Source organism: Embiotoca jacksoni, unplaced genomic scaffold (assembly GCF_022577435.1).
Source record: "Embiotoca jacksoni isolate LCO1_2020_lvr unplaced genomic scaffold, fEmbJac1.0.p SCAF_28, whole genome shotgun sequence".
NCBI lineage: Eukaryota > Metazoa > Chordata > Actinopteri > Embiotocidae > Embiotoca > Embiotoca jacksoni.
In genome coordinates, this window is record NW_027185379.1 from 1,537,899 (window position 1) to 1,552,840 (window position 14,942).

The following is a 14,942-nucleotide window of genomic DNA, read 5'->3' on the forward strand; positions in this document are numbered from 1 at the left end:
GCACAACTCTTTAATGCGCCGATAACTGCGGAGCGTCCGTGAATCGACAGTCCAACTTTTAAACAACAAAAAAAAACCCACAACCTTGTCGGGACCGTCCGGATGGCGGCTGTGAGCGGGATGCGCGGGATGTTCGGGCTGTGGTTCCGACGGACGGCCGGACCGATGCCGTCGAGGCTGCTCCAGCAGCGCAGAGCTTTCAGAGTCAGCGTGAGTCGAAACTTTGCTGTTTTTATTTTTTATTTTTATTTTAAATATTATGTTTGGAATCGGGATTAAAACAACGTTGGAGTCCATTAAAAGATTCACAAGAACGCGTCGGTTGGTTTTGTTTTTCCAAGTTATCGCGATAGTTCGTGAGCTAGCTTGCCGAAACCAACAAAAACCCAGTTATTTTATTTTTTTTTTTTTTTCTCCTACGCTCTTAAAACTCAAATGGATTCCTTTGCAAAAAAAAAAAAAAAAAGTTTAAATTGAGAGCACGGTGCGTTTTGTTGACGTTGAGTCCGAAGCTGGTCGAGCTCGCCCGGCTAGGTGTAGCTAGCTTCGTTCCTATTGGCCAATCAAAGAGGCGTGAAGATGACGTCAGTCAATCAATAAATAAAAACAATGCAGGGAAATAAACTGCTTCTCTCTGAACACATTGACAGCTTCTCCTGCTGCATCGACGTTATTTATACTTCTACTTTATCTCGGAGGCAAATCTTCTTCTGCTTTATTTAATTTTTTTAGATTACAGATTTACAAATCTTCTCTGTCAACTTAAAATCGTGCATTTCTGTGTTTGACAAAGTTCTCATTCATTTTAAAAGCCTTTCAGGTTTTTTCCCCCCTGAAAAATGTCACTGCTGGAAAACTGTTTTTGAGATTGCTTACTTTTTAAGCACGGCACTAACTAAAGGCAATAACTGTCCTGATAAGTCAGGGTGTTAAAATCCAACCTGTGGATCAACATGCATGCACACTGAAACTGCTGTTACCGAGCGTGTTGAAATGAATGCCAATAAAAACCAGAAGCTGGCGAATGTGACAGCTCAGAAGAACAAATAGTTTATTGACTATCATGAGAACTTGGATCATTTCCTGGTGATTAAAAACAAGCAGTCAGTTTATGTATTCTAGCTGCCAAAGTGTGAATTCATGATAATAAAACCAGAATACACATCCCATTATTCTGTTTAATGTTTAAACATGGTGAATCCAAGACATCTTGACTATTGTGGCAGGTTTTTGTTTTTTTTAAACCAGGAAATGTGTTTGTTTGTTTTTCCAGTTAAGTCACTTTCTGTAATATGACATCATGCAAAAAGTCCCTTTCCGTGTCAGCGGAGCAGCTGCAGAGTTTTTTTTTCTTTGCAGCTTATTATTAAAAGAAAGATGAATCCTCCTTTTGTGGTGTCTATTGCACTGAGGGCCTTCCTTTGCCAAAGCCACAGTGATGTTATTAATAAATAATGCCCGTATTCAATCTTTCAGGTCGTGCACCGGCAGCAGCCCTTTGACTCGACGCTGGAGAAGCCGCAGTTCCCTGGAGCCTCGGCTGAGTTTGTGGATCACCTCGAGTTCATCCAGCCCAATGTCATCTCTGGGATCCCTATATACCGGGTGATGGACAGGCAGGGCAACATCGTAAACCCCTCTCAAGACCCTCAGGTACAGTCAGCCAGCCTGCGCTCCCAGTTATCAAAAGTGCCACAAGATCCCAACACACAGTTGAACCCAAATTCATTTGTCGGTTGTGTGTTTCCTACCCGCTCAGCTCCCCAAAGAGACAGTTCTGAACTTTTATCAGAAGATGACGCTGCTCAACACAATGGACCGCATTCTTTATGAGTCTCAGAGACAGGTATGTTCTTCCTCCTGGCGTAACCACAGGACGGCTTAAGAAGGACGTACAAAGAGTGATCGTTCGTGTTTCCGTTTCAGGGCCGGATCTCCTTCTACATGACCAACTACGGTGAGGAGGGGACACATATCGGGAGCGCTGCTGCTCTTGACCCAAACGACATTGTCTTTGGTCAATACAGAGAGGCTGGTAAGCATCAAAACTGTATCCAGGTATTCTTTAAGTTTACATGAACATTTTGAAACAAGTAAAATTGGCCGAGTGGTAAAAAAAAAAAAATACAGCCAGCAGAACCGCCAAACAACAGTCTCACACCTTGTATACATTCCCGCCACTGTACACCCTCCTGAATATCCGTTTCCAGATGTTGACTTAACCTTCCCTACTCTCCTCTCAACCACTGCTTCACTCTTCTGCTCTCTCACTGTCCATATCACCTATTCATTAATGATCTGTCCTCCAGCTGTGTGGGCCACCTCTCATATATCTACTACATGGTCAAAGAGTATACTGACCCTCCTTTTGTCCTGGTTCTCTTGTCTTGGGAGTATTAGTGTAATAACTTCGATGTGGCCCTGCAGGAGTGCTGATGTACCGCGGTTTTCCTCTGGATTTGTTCATGGCTCAGTGTTACGCCAACGCCGATGACCTCGGGAAAGGCCGTCAGATGCCCGTCCACTACGGCTCCAAAGATCTGAACTTTGTCACCATCTCGTCTCCTCTGGCCACACAGATTCCTCAAGGTGAGCTGCACGCCGTGTGCTAACCTCTCCAGTGTGACAAGGACATGCACACATCTGTAAATATATGTTTGTGTGTGTGTGTGTGTGTGTTTCAGCGGCTGGAGCTGCATATGCAGTCAAGAGAGAAAACATGAACCGTGCGGTGATCTGTTATTTCGGAGAGGGAGCAGCCAGCGAAGGCGACGCACACGCCGGCTTCAACTTCGCCGCCACCCTCGAGTGCCCGATGATATTCTTCTGTCGCAACAACGGCTACGCCATCTCGACGCCCACCGACGAACAGTACAGGGGAGACGGCATCGGTAAGCCTGTGTGGGGTTTTTTCGGAGGTTTATGACCGGAGATCCATCGCTGCGTTCTCATTCGCTCTCTTCCTGATCAGCTGCTCGCGGCCCGGGTTACGGCATGCTATCCATCCGTGTCGACGGTAACGATGTGTTTGCTGTGTACAACGCTACAAAGGAGGCGCGGCGCAGGGCCGTGGCCGAGAACCAGCCCTTCCTCATTGAGGCGATGACTTACAGGTTAGTTTATACCTCGGTGATTTCAGACAGACGGAAACATGAAGCAACTTCCCGGTGACCGGTCACCCAAACTGTCTGATCACTTAGGCTTCGTTCAATAATGTGATTATGTTCCTGAAATCAAGAAGCTGGTGGCGTGGTGGGGTTTGAATAACAAAATCTTTTAGTATTGAAAATGTATTTATCCTAAAATGTTGAAGTACATAAATTGAAGTATTATAAAATTCCATTCCTTCCTCAGAATTGGCCACCACAGCACCAGTGACGACAGCTCAGCTTACCGCTCGGTGGACGAGGTGAACTACTGGGACAAGCAGGACCATCCCATCTCCAGGCTGAGACACTACATGACGGCCCGCGGCTGGTGGAGCGAGGACGACGAGAGGAGCTGGCGGAAGCAGTCCCGCAAGATGGTAATGGAGGCGTTTGAGAAGGCCGAGAAGCGCCTGAAGCCCAATCCCGAAATGCTGTTCACCGACGTGTACCAGGAAATGACGCCCAACCTGGAAAAGCAGAGGGAATCCATGTGGAGGCACGTGCAGCAGTACAAAGAGCACTACCCACTTGACCTGTTTGAAAAATAACCACACGGCTGTACTAACAGGATGGAACATGTGATTCAATGAACAAATGCAGAGAACGGAGACTGGGATTCACTGTTGCACAACTTTTACTGTATTCATAAAATGTAGTTTTGATATGCATCACTTCTTTCTGCTCAACAGAGCGAGAGGAGAAAGATGGTGCTTTCAAATATTCTTCACGCCTCTGGGTTCGGTGCCTTAAGTTACTGTCGATAGTAAAGTTCTCGATAAATACATTCGCGTTATTGGTTTGACATGAACTCCAGGATCTTTAATCTACAAATAGAGCAATAAATAGTGCTTTTAGTTTACCGCAGGTTGTGTTTGTTCCTTGTTCTGTAACTGCCCTCTTCAGTGATTATGGTATTTAAAAGGTTTCCTTGTGTATCATTGAGGTGACTGTTTGAACTTGTGTTGAGGAACTCGTCTATTTTTATCACACACGCACACATTTTAGAAGGGTTGGCATGCTGTAATGCTGTTACACTCGTCTAAATCCCTGAACTGTACACCCGTGTAGCTCATGTTTCGATTGGTGTTTTGTGGCTAATAAAACTGTAAAACTCGACTTGACTTTGTTGACTTTCTTGTTAATTCAGTGTTAAATGGAAAGTAGGTTAATGACACATTTAAACATTGTTTGACTTGACCGTCACACTTAAAACTTAAAACCTATTATGACCCCCAGTCCTGATAAAACAGTTTCTTTACTGCAGTTTTCCAGACTGCGGTTCGTTAATGCTACATCAAGCGGTCAGAGGCCCGAGATTAAAATTCCTGCTGTTGCAGGACAGTGAAAGGGACCGATGGGAGCAGATGAGGCCACGGGTTCAACGACTGCGGTCAGTATTTGCCGTCTTTTGTTGCTGCTTCTTTTGTTCACCAGTCCAGTTCAGCAAGTCAACAAGGGGCTGTGAATGCCCTTCCACAGCCTCTTCATCTCTTGCGGGGAGCGCTGGTGGATCAGAATCAGATCTTTATGCACACAGAGATTCTCGCGATCTTGCTCGTTGACGTCAAAGGTCTGAAAACCTGCATGTGCCTCTGCAGAGACTCCCAGAGCCTTCGAGCACATCCCGATGTACACGTCATCGATGGGGAAGAAGGGAATGACGCGTGAAAGTGAATGCAAGGGTCGAAGCAACCCTCTCGAGATGAGAAAGCCGCCTCCACCGGCATAGGCAGGGTACGGGCCGTCGTAGAAGCTCAGAGGAACGTAGTATTTGCTTTTAGGGTCCCTGACAGGGTTTGCTGTGCTTATGACATGTCCAACATACAACCGAGATGCTTTAGAAGCCTCCAGAGACTGCAGGTATCTGAGCAAGACGGGTGTGTTGACAAATACATCATCGTCGCCACTAAAGACGAAGGAGACGTGAGGACAGCTTTTCAGTGCCCACAGGAGGAACATGTTCGTTTTGAGAGTCAGGTTCAAGAGAGATTCATGGAAGTCCCACTGCAGGAGGTCTCCAAAGTGTTTGGCCTCAAATGACAGCAGTGGGCTGAGGTCAGGGTCATCCAGTGGGGAGCTGCCCAGGAGGAAGACCGAGACCACTCTCAGTCCACTCTGATAAACCCCCTCTCGGCCCCACGTCTCCCGCACTGCCTGTCTTCGCTCAAAGTTTCCAGGAGTTGACTTTATGGCAAAAAGCAGGAAGGTTCGGTTGTTTCCCTTCCCTTCACGGGACATGCACCCGTTGGGTTGATTGATCAGGACTGGAGGAGACCTGCAGTTCATGCTCTTCACAAAAGTCTGAAACAAGACAGGGTAGGAGGCAAAGTCATGCATGTTGGTTTGCAGAAGCTCCTGATTTGTCTCCCTGCAGCGAGACCAGCGGGAGTCGTGTCTGAAAGGGTTCTCCCCCGTTTCCAGATTCCTCAGCACCGAGTACAGCAGACGGTTCCAGTACGCTTCGTTTTGAGGGATAGTCTCTCTGAGGCTGTTAGAAACAGTCCCGTTTAAGATGTCATGCTGAGGTGTGGTAAAGCCCTCCTGCATGGAGGACAGTGTTTTTACATCACTGTCGTGGACCTGCAGGGTCGCCTGCTCCAGGAGCTCCTCCGGTCCAACCCTGTGAGTGTAGGTCGTCTCGAGGTGAAGAGTGGAGTAGAAAAAGATCAGGAATAGAGAAGCAACAAGAATCATTGCACTGAAGGTTCGAATACGTCTCATTGGCTCCAGGTAAGTAAACCAAGCACTGTGGTGTGTCGGTCTAGAAATGGATCGTCTTTCAGGGGATACGGTCGATGTGTTTTCCTCAGGTTACAGAGACTCTGCCAGCAGGTAACACACCGGATGTACCTGCCAATGGAAAATATACAGATGTGACAGGACGCCTGAATATAAATCAACACATCACAACACATACAGACTGGAACAGGGCTCAACGTCAATACAAATAAATGATTAACTTCATGCAGCATGTGAATTATCCACAGATGTTATTGTTATTTTGTCAACCACCTCTTAAATTGTTGAAATAATGGCAGCACATTGTATTGAACAAAATCCCTTTTCAACAAAACACACTGATTTACACATTCAGGTAAATCAACGCATCGTTGGATTTATATTCTCCTCCTTTAACATCGATGGCTAATTTTTAAAAGTTGAGAAAACCTTTATTTCGGCAACGACATTATCGAGTAACAAGCGCTATCAACAGCTGACTAATCTCATGACACTTCTTACATTTAAAATGTTTAAATTATATATAATATATATTATTTATTTAGACTCAGGAACATCTCTGTTTATTGTCCAACAATAGAGTTGTGAGTATACAAACTATGTGATATAGAAATTCTCAAAAAAGATTTGGATTCAGTTTGCAAAAATTCATAAGAAACAGATTTTTTTTTTTTAATGTTTTTTGAAGTGAACAAAATCTTTGTTAACCAGTGTAATGGAATAATATTTGTTCTAAAAGCCTGATAATAACAAAACTTCCTCAAAAAAGTCCCAGAATAATAGGTGCATTGTTTAATTATTCCTTCTAATTTACGTCAGTATAGCCTACTACACAGGTTAATGTACAAAACGAATGAACTGAAGTCGTAATATGAGGCCTATATCCTGCCGGGGAGCCAACCTTGAATAAAAAAAAAAAGATCTACTTTCAGTACAGACACGTACACGGTGAAAACGTGTACATTTAAAATCTGTTTGTTGAATGAAAAAAACCAAACTGGTGTAATCCAAAAGGCCGCAGGTGATGCAGGTCTTAAGAGGAACCTGCAGCGGTACTCTACTGGGACGCACTTGCACATCGTGCTCCCCGGTGTTTAATTAGAAGTAAACTGGCTTACAAATAACAACATGGACTTCACGACATGAAGAAGACCTTGAGGTCTACGAATTTCAAGAACACAGGAAACACGAAACGCAAAGGCTACAGGCTTATTGCGTCTTTGCCACGTTTGAAGACTCGATTTAAATTTGATGTAGGCGACATGCGCAGACTTTACAGACAAGCCCACCAAGTTACAGCCACCGGTGACGCATCATATCTGGAGTCACTCACGCAGGAGATCATTTCACTCAACATACATGCAAAATACTTACTAAACCACTGGACGTCCGCCGCGCAAAGAGCAGCACATCTGAAGAAAATAGTTCCCGCAGTCTTCAGGCGTCACCTTGACGTCACCAGGTGCATGAAACCCGCATCACTTAACTTTGAGACCCATATTTCGTTTTTGTTTTTGTTTTTTTAAAGGGAACCAGAGGAGCGGTGAGTACATGCAGGCGCAGATGTCTCCATGAGATCAGGTGATCACTTCTCTCTCTCACACACACACACACACACACACACACACACACACACACACACAGCAGAGCAGGTGGAGGCCACGCCCATGATGCTGTACTCACACAGGTTTATTCAAACGTTTGACAGGAAACATCACAAAGTATTTAAGACCAATTATCTACTGACAAATTCATGAGCAGGGTACATGAGCACAGTGTTCAGATCAGTAAAATTTTTCTTCAATGTATTGCATCTCTAACAGGCCTGTAAAAAGTGATTATTACTGGTTACTTATGACAAGAAAACACAAATGAGACAATTACAAAAAAACCAAAAAAAACACACTATACAGTGGAAAAACGGCAGCTCTCGTTTTCTCGTCCATACCAAACCGTGCAAATGTTCTCAAACGGTGATGGGCATCTTTCCCCTTCTTTCTTGGAATAAAAGCACTTTAAATAGAAGTGACAGAAACAATTAGCAAAGTAATTATTGAAGCTTATAAAAGCGTTTTTTTTTTTTTAACATCTTCATCAAATCTAACTGTCCGCATCCTGAGAATTTTGCAGCATAAGGCAGAGGAGGGTTATTTGCTGTGGAGTAACCTCAGTAACTCTTGGCCTCTCTGCCGGCAGAGGAGCTCTGCAGCTGAGATGGAGAGCTGTTTAATTAGAGGGGGCCTGATATGACCTAAAGTAGCCCGGAGCACCCAAGAGAATCAAAAACCAATGTGAATGCTTTAGTCAAAATTGCGTTTCGTTTATTCTAAAGGCCATGCTGGAAAAACGTTTTGTAGATCGAAGTGTCAGTAAATTGGCATCATCTCTTCCATTTTATAATAATGACAATAAAATAAAACCTTAAAGTGTGCTGGTATGAATATTTGGTATTGCAGCCCAATTCTGAATATTTTAACTAATATTGGGCCAATACGATATAATACATTGTACAACTAACAACAATTGTAGGCAGAGTGCACTCAGGAAAATAGTGTTCATATCTCTAGAGACAATAGCTTTTGGAGCATTGTGTTGAGTTGACTAAAAGACAAGGAAAATACTGCAGGTGGCAGGAAAGAAACAGTTTCTGTGAAGGAATAAAAAGGGCTAATGGTGGGGAAAATTAGGAACGGCACTAGAATGGAAGTGAGCGGATCAAGGCAAAAAGAAGGATGCACGTCGGATGCTGAGGGCACGAGGGGCGAGAGTCAGCGAAGGTCGTTCTCATCGTCCTGTATGGTTTTCTTGATGCGGAGAAGCATGGTGGTGAGCCACTGGTCCAACCGAGAAATGGTGTCGAATTCCTTCACCTGGAAATACCAACGAAATGACCCAAATGTTAGGAAATACTACAAACAAAGGAAAAGTTAAGGTTGGATTTTATGGTGTGGCAGGCGAGCCTGAACAGTTTGAATCAGAAAATGGATGAAAAACCTTTCAGACACAAGGAAGTCCAAACTGACATGTTGTCATTCATATAATGACAACAATGCTGAAGTCACCAATTATTACTGAACTGACAGCGGTGTCAGTCTCGGACTTTTAAACTCAACACTGCAGAAAAATAAGGTCGGCGACGCGCCTTAATCTGATCAAAGAAAACTGTCCACTCACCGAATCAGTGTAGGTGTCCACATTCTGTTCTTCACAGGCATCTAGAAGTTTCTGGGGAAATAAACAACACTTTTTTTTTTTTTTTTAAAGAATAATACTATGAATCAGAGAGGCCATCCATAAACAGAAACAGTTTGTGTATTTGTGAAATTTACAACATTAATTATAACTTAGTTTTAGAGGACGACCGATATATGAGCCTCTATCAGACCTGTCTGCGCTGATTTGCCTGGTTTTTGTTGTTGTTGTGTTTATTTTTTTATTTTGAAATAGTTGTTCACAATTTTTCAATTTCCAGTTAAGTTTACTGTTAAATGCACTAAAGTCATAAAATGTCAAATATCCAACATACATTCATATATAAATATACACGTTTAAGGAAATCAGATAATATAGAAATATCTAGATTTCTTAAAATCCCTTTAATCCAGCTCTAGTTTTTTAACCGTGGATTACTGAAGTGCCGACTGCAGGCCTCAACGCTTGTAAGCTGATAATGTCTCTTTGTTAATGAAAGGCATTTTAATGGAGGGCTTTAACAATCTAACCTCTGTTTTCAGTGAATAGTTTGTGAGCAACTAATCAAGGTCAACCACGTGTCGTCCACAGACTTTACCGGAAACAACAACTTCCAACTTTCCTTGCTGGAAAGAAGCAGAAAGCCACGATTGACCAGTTTATTTCAAGTTGATTTCAGCAGTCTCTTGAGTTGAACTTCTCCACATTAGTTTCACCTGCCTTGTAGATTATTCTGTTTTTTTTTTTTTTTTTGCTTTATGATTTTAGAGCCAGAATGACGACGACGCTTACCTTCAACAGCTTGCACTCTCGAGCGTCTGAAAACGCGGGAAACATTTCTTCGTACTTCTGCACGGCCAGCTGAACGACAACAGGAGGAGTGTTAAAGCAGCGGCTTGCGTTTCGCTTGCTGTACCGAGACACACGAGTTCACAGTTTTCCCCTTACTTTTGCATTCAGCATGTCCACGCAGAAGTGACAGAGCGCCGCCTTGAAGAAATGATCCTTGGCACTGTATTTCAGCAGCGTGCTGTCCATTGCGTGGGTTCCAACCTGAAAATCACAAAGTACGGTTCGTGTTAGTTTTGCTGCGACGGACCGCCGAGGCGACTGACGACGGGTTGGCCAGCGTGATCTCACCTGCTCATAGATCTCGATAGCTTTTGGGTACTGCTCCAGCTGAGCTGCGTATGTTGCTACTTTCAGAAGGCACTTGTTAGCTGAACTGAAAAGGCAAAAAAAAAAATCAAGAAGCTTCACAGCTGACGCGTATCGAACCAAAATCAAAGCTCTCACTCCATCAAGTAACGTAGCATTAAAACAAGCCACATTAATTATAAACGAAACACACTATTAAACATCCCGGCGTTAAAGCTAACGAGAGAAAACATTGCTGATATTAAATAGTTACCTGGTGGATTCTTCCCCTTTGTAGTAATCTGCTGCCTGTTCATAATGAGCAATGGCCTGGAAAAGAAATTGGACAAAAGAGATGAGATATAAACTGAGTTTTACCACAGTTGCACTCAATAGGAGATTATTTGACAGGTAAAATGAATAAACAGGGAATCATCAAGTGAAACAACAAACAGTTTTTAATTTGGACCTTGTCGATGTCCACCAGCTCCGTCTCGTATATTTCAGCAATGCTGATGTGGTGTTTGGCTGCGATGGTGAAACGCCCCTAAAAAGAAAAAAAGAAAAATAAACAAGTGAACATTAACAAGCTCTTTGAAGTTCAGTAATATTAACATATCCAAAAAAAAAAAAAATCGGGTCATAAACTCACCATATCGGTGTAAATCTCGATAGCTCGGTTTAGGCAGTTTATAGCCTCTGTTGAGAAAAATAAGAACATTTAAACACACGTTTAAAACATGTCACATGAACACAGGACTTCTTTCTATCTATCTATAGTACATTTAAATGGATGTTGTTTTCTGGGGCTTTTTTAAGGTGTTTAAAATGTCTTTTGTTTACATCGCTTTGCTTCTGTACACCTGCATGTTTCTCCAAATTAGGGACGTGCCGACCTCCATCAACGGCAGGAAATAACCTCATAATCCCACTTCAAACAGTCCAAACTATCCCTTTATTGATTAGGGCTTTGTGCACAGTGCTGAGCAAAATGTTTGGGCACTTCAGATGTTTAGATCCTCATCCATCGCTCAGACCGCAAATTGGTTCTGCGTCACGGCAACGAGTTAACGTAGAGCTATAGTCATAGAGAACTACGCTTTAAAACAAAAACAAGGAGGCGTGCACAGAGCAGATGGTGGGCACCCCGCCGAGCCCTGACCTCGGCACCGGGAGGAAGTCTGGGATTACGTGAGCAGACAGAAGACACTGAAACAGCTTAAATCCACAGAAGAAAAAAAAAAAGCTGTGGCGAGTTCTCCAACATGTTTGCAACAAGATACCTGACATGTACCTTCAAAAGGAACTGGTGCTATATTAAAGGCAAAGGGGCGTCACCCAAAATATTGATTTGTTAGGGTTGTTTTTTTGTATTTGCTTGCACTTTGTGTGAAGTTAATTTATTAATCAAAAGTGTTCCTAACATTATTTCTTAAACCATCCTCACTTTACTTTTAGTTCCTAAAACTTTTACGCTGTAACGTACATGTTGCGCTACGAACCGGTGAGTAATGATTACCTTGTGGATCAGCTTTCTTGAAGGCATTTCCAGCATCTATCAAATTAGTTGCCGCGTCGTGTTTGCTCTGCATTTGCAGGTGAAGGTGAGCGGCTTGGGAGAACGCATTTCCTGCAGCTGAGAATGGAAATGTTGCACGTTAAAAGGACTGAAAGACTTCACAAACATAAAAAACAAATTTTTAAAAAGGGAAACGTCAATAAATACACTCTTACCACACCAATTTTTGGCCATTTTGAACATGTTGGCTGCCCTCACATACATGTCACAGGCCTCTTCCAACTTGGAGGAACCCCTGTGTGACAGCACACACCTTTAGTTAGACACGACTTATGTGGACAATAGCTAAGTAACAAATATCAGTCAATAAGAAAAGATTGCCGTCAACCTCACTCTGACAAAAAGAGTAAAATAAGTTCAGAAAGATGTGTAATTCAACTCCTGTATGCAATTTTGTTCAATTTAACAACACTTTTTTGGACAATAAGTCAACCTCACTAAGCTGCTTTCAGGGGAACTGTATCATAATGAAATTACCACACTTTTTTCTGTTATCCAAATATTATTCATTCTGAGAACATTTTTATTATATATTGTATTTAAGCATTTATTTATTAGTGAGAAGAGCGAAACATTACACGACTTCGAAGATCAATTTGATGATTTTGTGTGTGATTTTACATTCGTTGGTCAAACTGTGGCAAATATATTGATATCAGAGAGATATTATTATTATTGATAACAAGATAAGGATTTCAGACCCATGAGTTTTATGGACAGTTGGAGATTTAAGTTTCACCACATGCTCAGACACAAAGTCTGACTGTACTTTATAGTCATGTGGTAGTTCAAAGTGGAGCCTCTGGGCATGCGTGAACCCCGCTGGAACAATTCACCCTGATCTTGGATTGTTTTTAACCCAGTTACAGTGGTTGGTCACACATCTGTTTAATTGTTGCTGTATAAAGTACCTGAAAGCCCCACTTTACTGAACGTTAATGTCAAAAGTATTTTTTTTTTAATATTAAATCTACTCCAAGTATTTAAGTAAAATTCAATCCTGTTATAAAAAAGCAGAAGTCAGGATTTTTAACAATTTTAAGTTTATTCCATTAAGACAAAACTGTAAGACTTGTTGAACTGGTGTCACTACAGATCTGCATCAAATTTATTACGCTCAAGTAAACTAAAGTAAAGTACAGACACACCCCCAAAAACATATTATTTGAATATCATTTCATTGACATGTACACTTGATCAGCATTTTATTGTTGCAATAGTAAACTAATTTCAACCCATCTAATCTAAATATCGTAATTTATAGCAACTGATCATAAGTTTTAGGTAAACAACATTAAAATACTTAAAGTAACATTAAATATAAATTCTTAAGTAAAGTAAAAGTACCTCTGAGTAGATGTACTCAGTAACTGTACACCACTGTTACTTATGACGCTACTGTAAACAAACGTGACTGACATGTGAGCGGCCTTGCGACATGTCCCCAGTAGGCGGCGCTGTGGCAAACAGCGCTGAGTGCGATTCACTTGAAACGTCACAATCAGCACTTAATGTCTCCGTCAAAACAATAAAAAAACGAGTCCAGATGTTGCACCAACAAGCAACTACAACAACTTAACGCTGGATTAAATAAATAAAACAGGTTAAACGATGAGTGTGCGCGCGGTAGCTGGTCCGCGAGCCCCCTTCCGCCATAGCCGGCCCTTAGCTTGACAACATCAGCCAGACAGTAAGTTGACATACTGACCCGAACAGCGCCCCGAAAAACGACTGAGACGATTTGATTTTCTTATCCGCTTCGGCCATCAAAGCCGTCGCTTCTTTTTCTTTGCCGCTGTTGTCCATTTTTCGTGCCGCTTCTCTCGAACAACGGACTAAATGCGTAAGTCCACAAACGTGCTAACCAGCGTTAGCGGCGGCAGAAGGTCCTGTCTTGTCACATCACCAGCCGCAAAGTAACCACCTCGGTCACGTGACGCCGGAACACGGCGTGTCACTGGGCGAGACGCCGCTGGTGCGTTCAGGCGCTCTTCGTAAATACGAAACATCCCGGCGCCCGGAGCCGCTCGCCGGCCTGATCACCAAAAACAAGAACACGGACGTGTGTTTTTGTGTTGTTGTTGTTGTTGTTGTTGTTGTTGTGTGGTTGAGCTTAACTAGTATGCTACTGATACAACGAGATAAAGGATTTTGATACGAATCTCTGAATTGTTTTTACATATTGGCAAAAAAAACAAAAAAAAAAACATATTCCTTACTCATAATAAATGCTGTATTTGTGAAAACACGTGAACGCATCCTCATGGCTCATATAATTAACATGTAATGTTGGTCATATCTAGCAATGTTAAAATGTCACAACAAGAATATGTCCTTGGTTTCAAAATGTAATTAACATCAGACTACCAGACTATACTGAATGTAGACTATATTATTTAAGATTATATATATATATATATATGTGTGTGTGCATTAACCAACCCGGAGTAAGAGGTGTAAAGACAGTTTTTAGAAGTTAATCTCTGTTAATCCTTCTGTATAAGATGCTGTGAAGTAAGACGATGTTGCAACAGTTATATTTTATTCAAAACATAAACAAAATGGAGACTGACATTTAGTAAGCATCTTTGACCTTAGTTTGTTCCCTTTGGCAGGTCACAGGGCACAAGTCAGTATAGATTGAATTCATCTGAACATGAAGTCACACTCATTCACTTTCCCCGAAGCCCATTCAGTGATTCATAAAGTAAACTTTTCTAATGTAAGACTGGCTCTTATAGCCTGTTCTCTATTTCTTTAATGCAAGACCTTGAACAGTCCAGTTCAGTTATGCACTGTGCATATCTATTGCCAATGCACAGTGGGGTTATTTTCTCACATTATGTAATAATTTGGTAAAGTGTGATGCTAGAAGTGACAGCAATAATATTTAATCTTGATATGGAATATGTTTGTTCCTCTATTCCACACTAACTGGCTTCAGATAAATTTTTCAGCACAATTTGATTATTTAATAACGCCAAGATTTGACTGATCGCTGGTCATTGCCATTTCAAAACATGAATCTTTTCTACAGACTTATTTTGTTCACTGTCCTCTCGTTGTATTTGAGACATACACGGATAGCCAATATCCTTCTCTGAATGAGAACATTAACTGTGTTTTTTTTTAATTCAGCATATATC

At 42.1% G+C, this 14,942-nt stretch overlaps 3 protein-coding genes across 4 annotated transcripts; 1 reads left to right on the forward strand and 2 right to left on the reverse strand.

The window, feature by feature from the left end:
* Nucleotides 1-4,265, forward strand: bckdha (branched chain keto acid dehydrogenase E1 subunit alpha). The gene is made up of 8 exons (XM_069161125.1): nucleotides 1-210; nucleotides 1,477-1,653; nucleotides 1,760-1,846; nucleotides 1,927-2,035; nucleotides 2,428-2,589; nucleotides 2,685-2,891; nucleotides 2,972-3,113; nucleotides 3,355-4,265. The coding sequence occupies exons 1-8, from the start codon at nucleotides 103-105 to the stop codon at nucleotides 3,695-3,697; spliced, it is 1,335 nt and encodes a 444-aa protein (XP_069017226.1). The 5' UTR covers nucleotides 1-102; the 3' UTR covers nucleotides 3,698-4,265.
* Nucleotides 4,259-7,356, reverse strand: b3gnt2l (UDP-GlcNAc:betaGal beta-1,3-N-acetylglucosaminyltransferase 2, like). The gene is made up of 2 exons (XM_069161126.1): nucleotides 7,263-7,356; nucleotides 4,259-5,999 (listed from the first exon to the last, which is right to left on the reverse strand). The coding sequence occupies exon 2, from the start codon at nucleotides 5,868-5,870 to the stop codon at nucleotides 4,590-4,592; it is 1,281 nt and encodes a 426-aa protein (XP_069017227.1). The 5' UTR covers nucleotides 5,871-5,999; nucleotides 7,263-7,356; the 3' UTR covers nucleotides 4,259-4,589.
* Nucleotides 7,357-7,559: 203 nt separating this feature from the next.
* Nucleotides 7,560-13,722, reverse strand: napab (N-ethylmaleimide-sensitive factor attachment protein, alpha b). Of its 2 annotated transcripts, none has more exons than XM_069161386.1 (11): nucleotides 13,505-13,722; nucleotides 11,952-12,031; nucleotides 11,737-11,853; nucleotides 10,870-10,916; nucleotides 10,687-10,764; nucleotides 10,492-10,547; nucleotides 10,221-10,305; nucleotides 10,029-10,133; nucleotides 9,873-9,941; nucleotides 9,063-9,131; nucleotides 7,560-8,758 (listed from the first exon to the last, which is right to left on the reverse strand). In XM_069161386.1, the coding sequence occupies exons 1-11, from the start codon at nucleotides 13,600-13,602 to the stop codon at nucleotides 8,657-8,659; spliced, it is 906 nt and encodes a 301-aa protein (XP_069017487.1). In that variant the 5' UTR covers nucleotides 13,603-13,722; the 3' UTR covers nucleotides 7,560-8,656. The 2 variants fall into 2 exon arrangements, with proteins under 2 accessions (XP_069017487.1, XP_069017488.1); XM_069161387.1 differs by having other exon boundaries at nucleotides 9,063-9,113; nucleotides 13,505-13,721.
* Nucleotides 13,723-14,942: the final 1,220 nt, after the last annotated feature.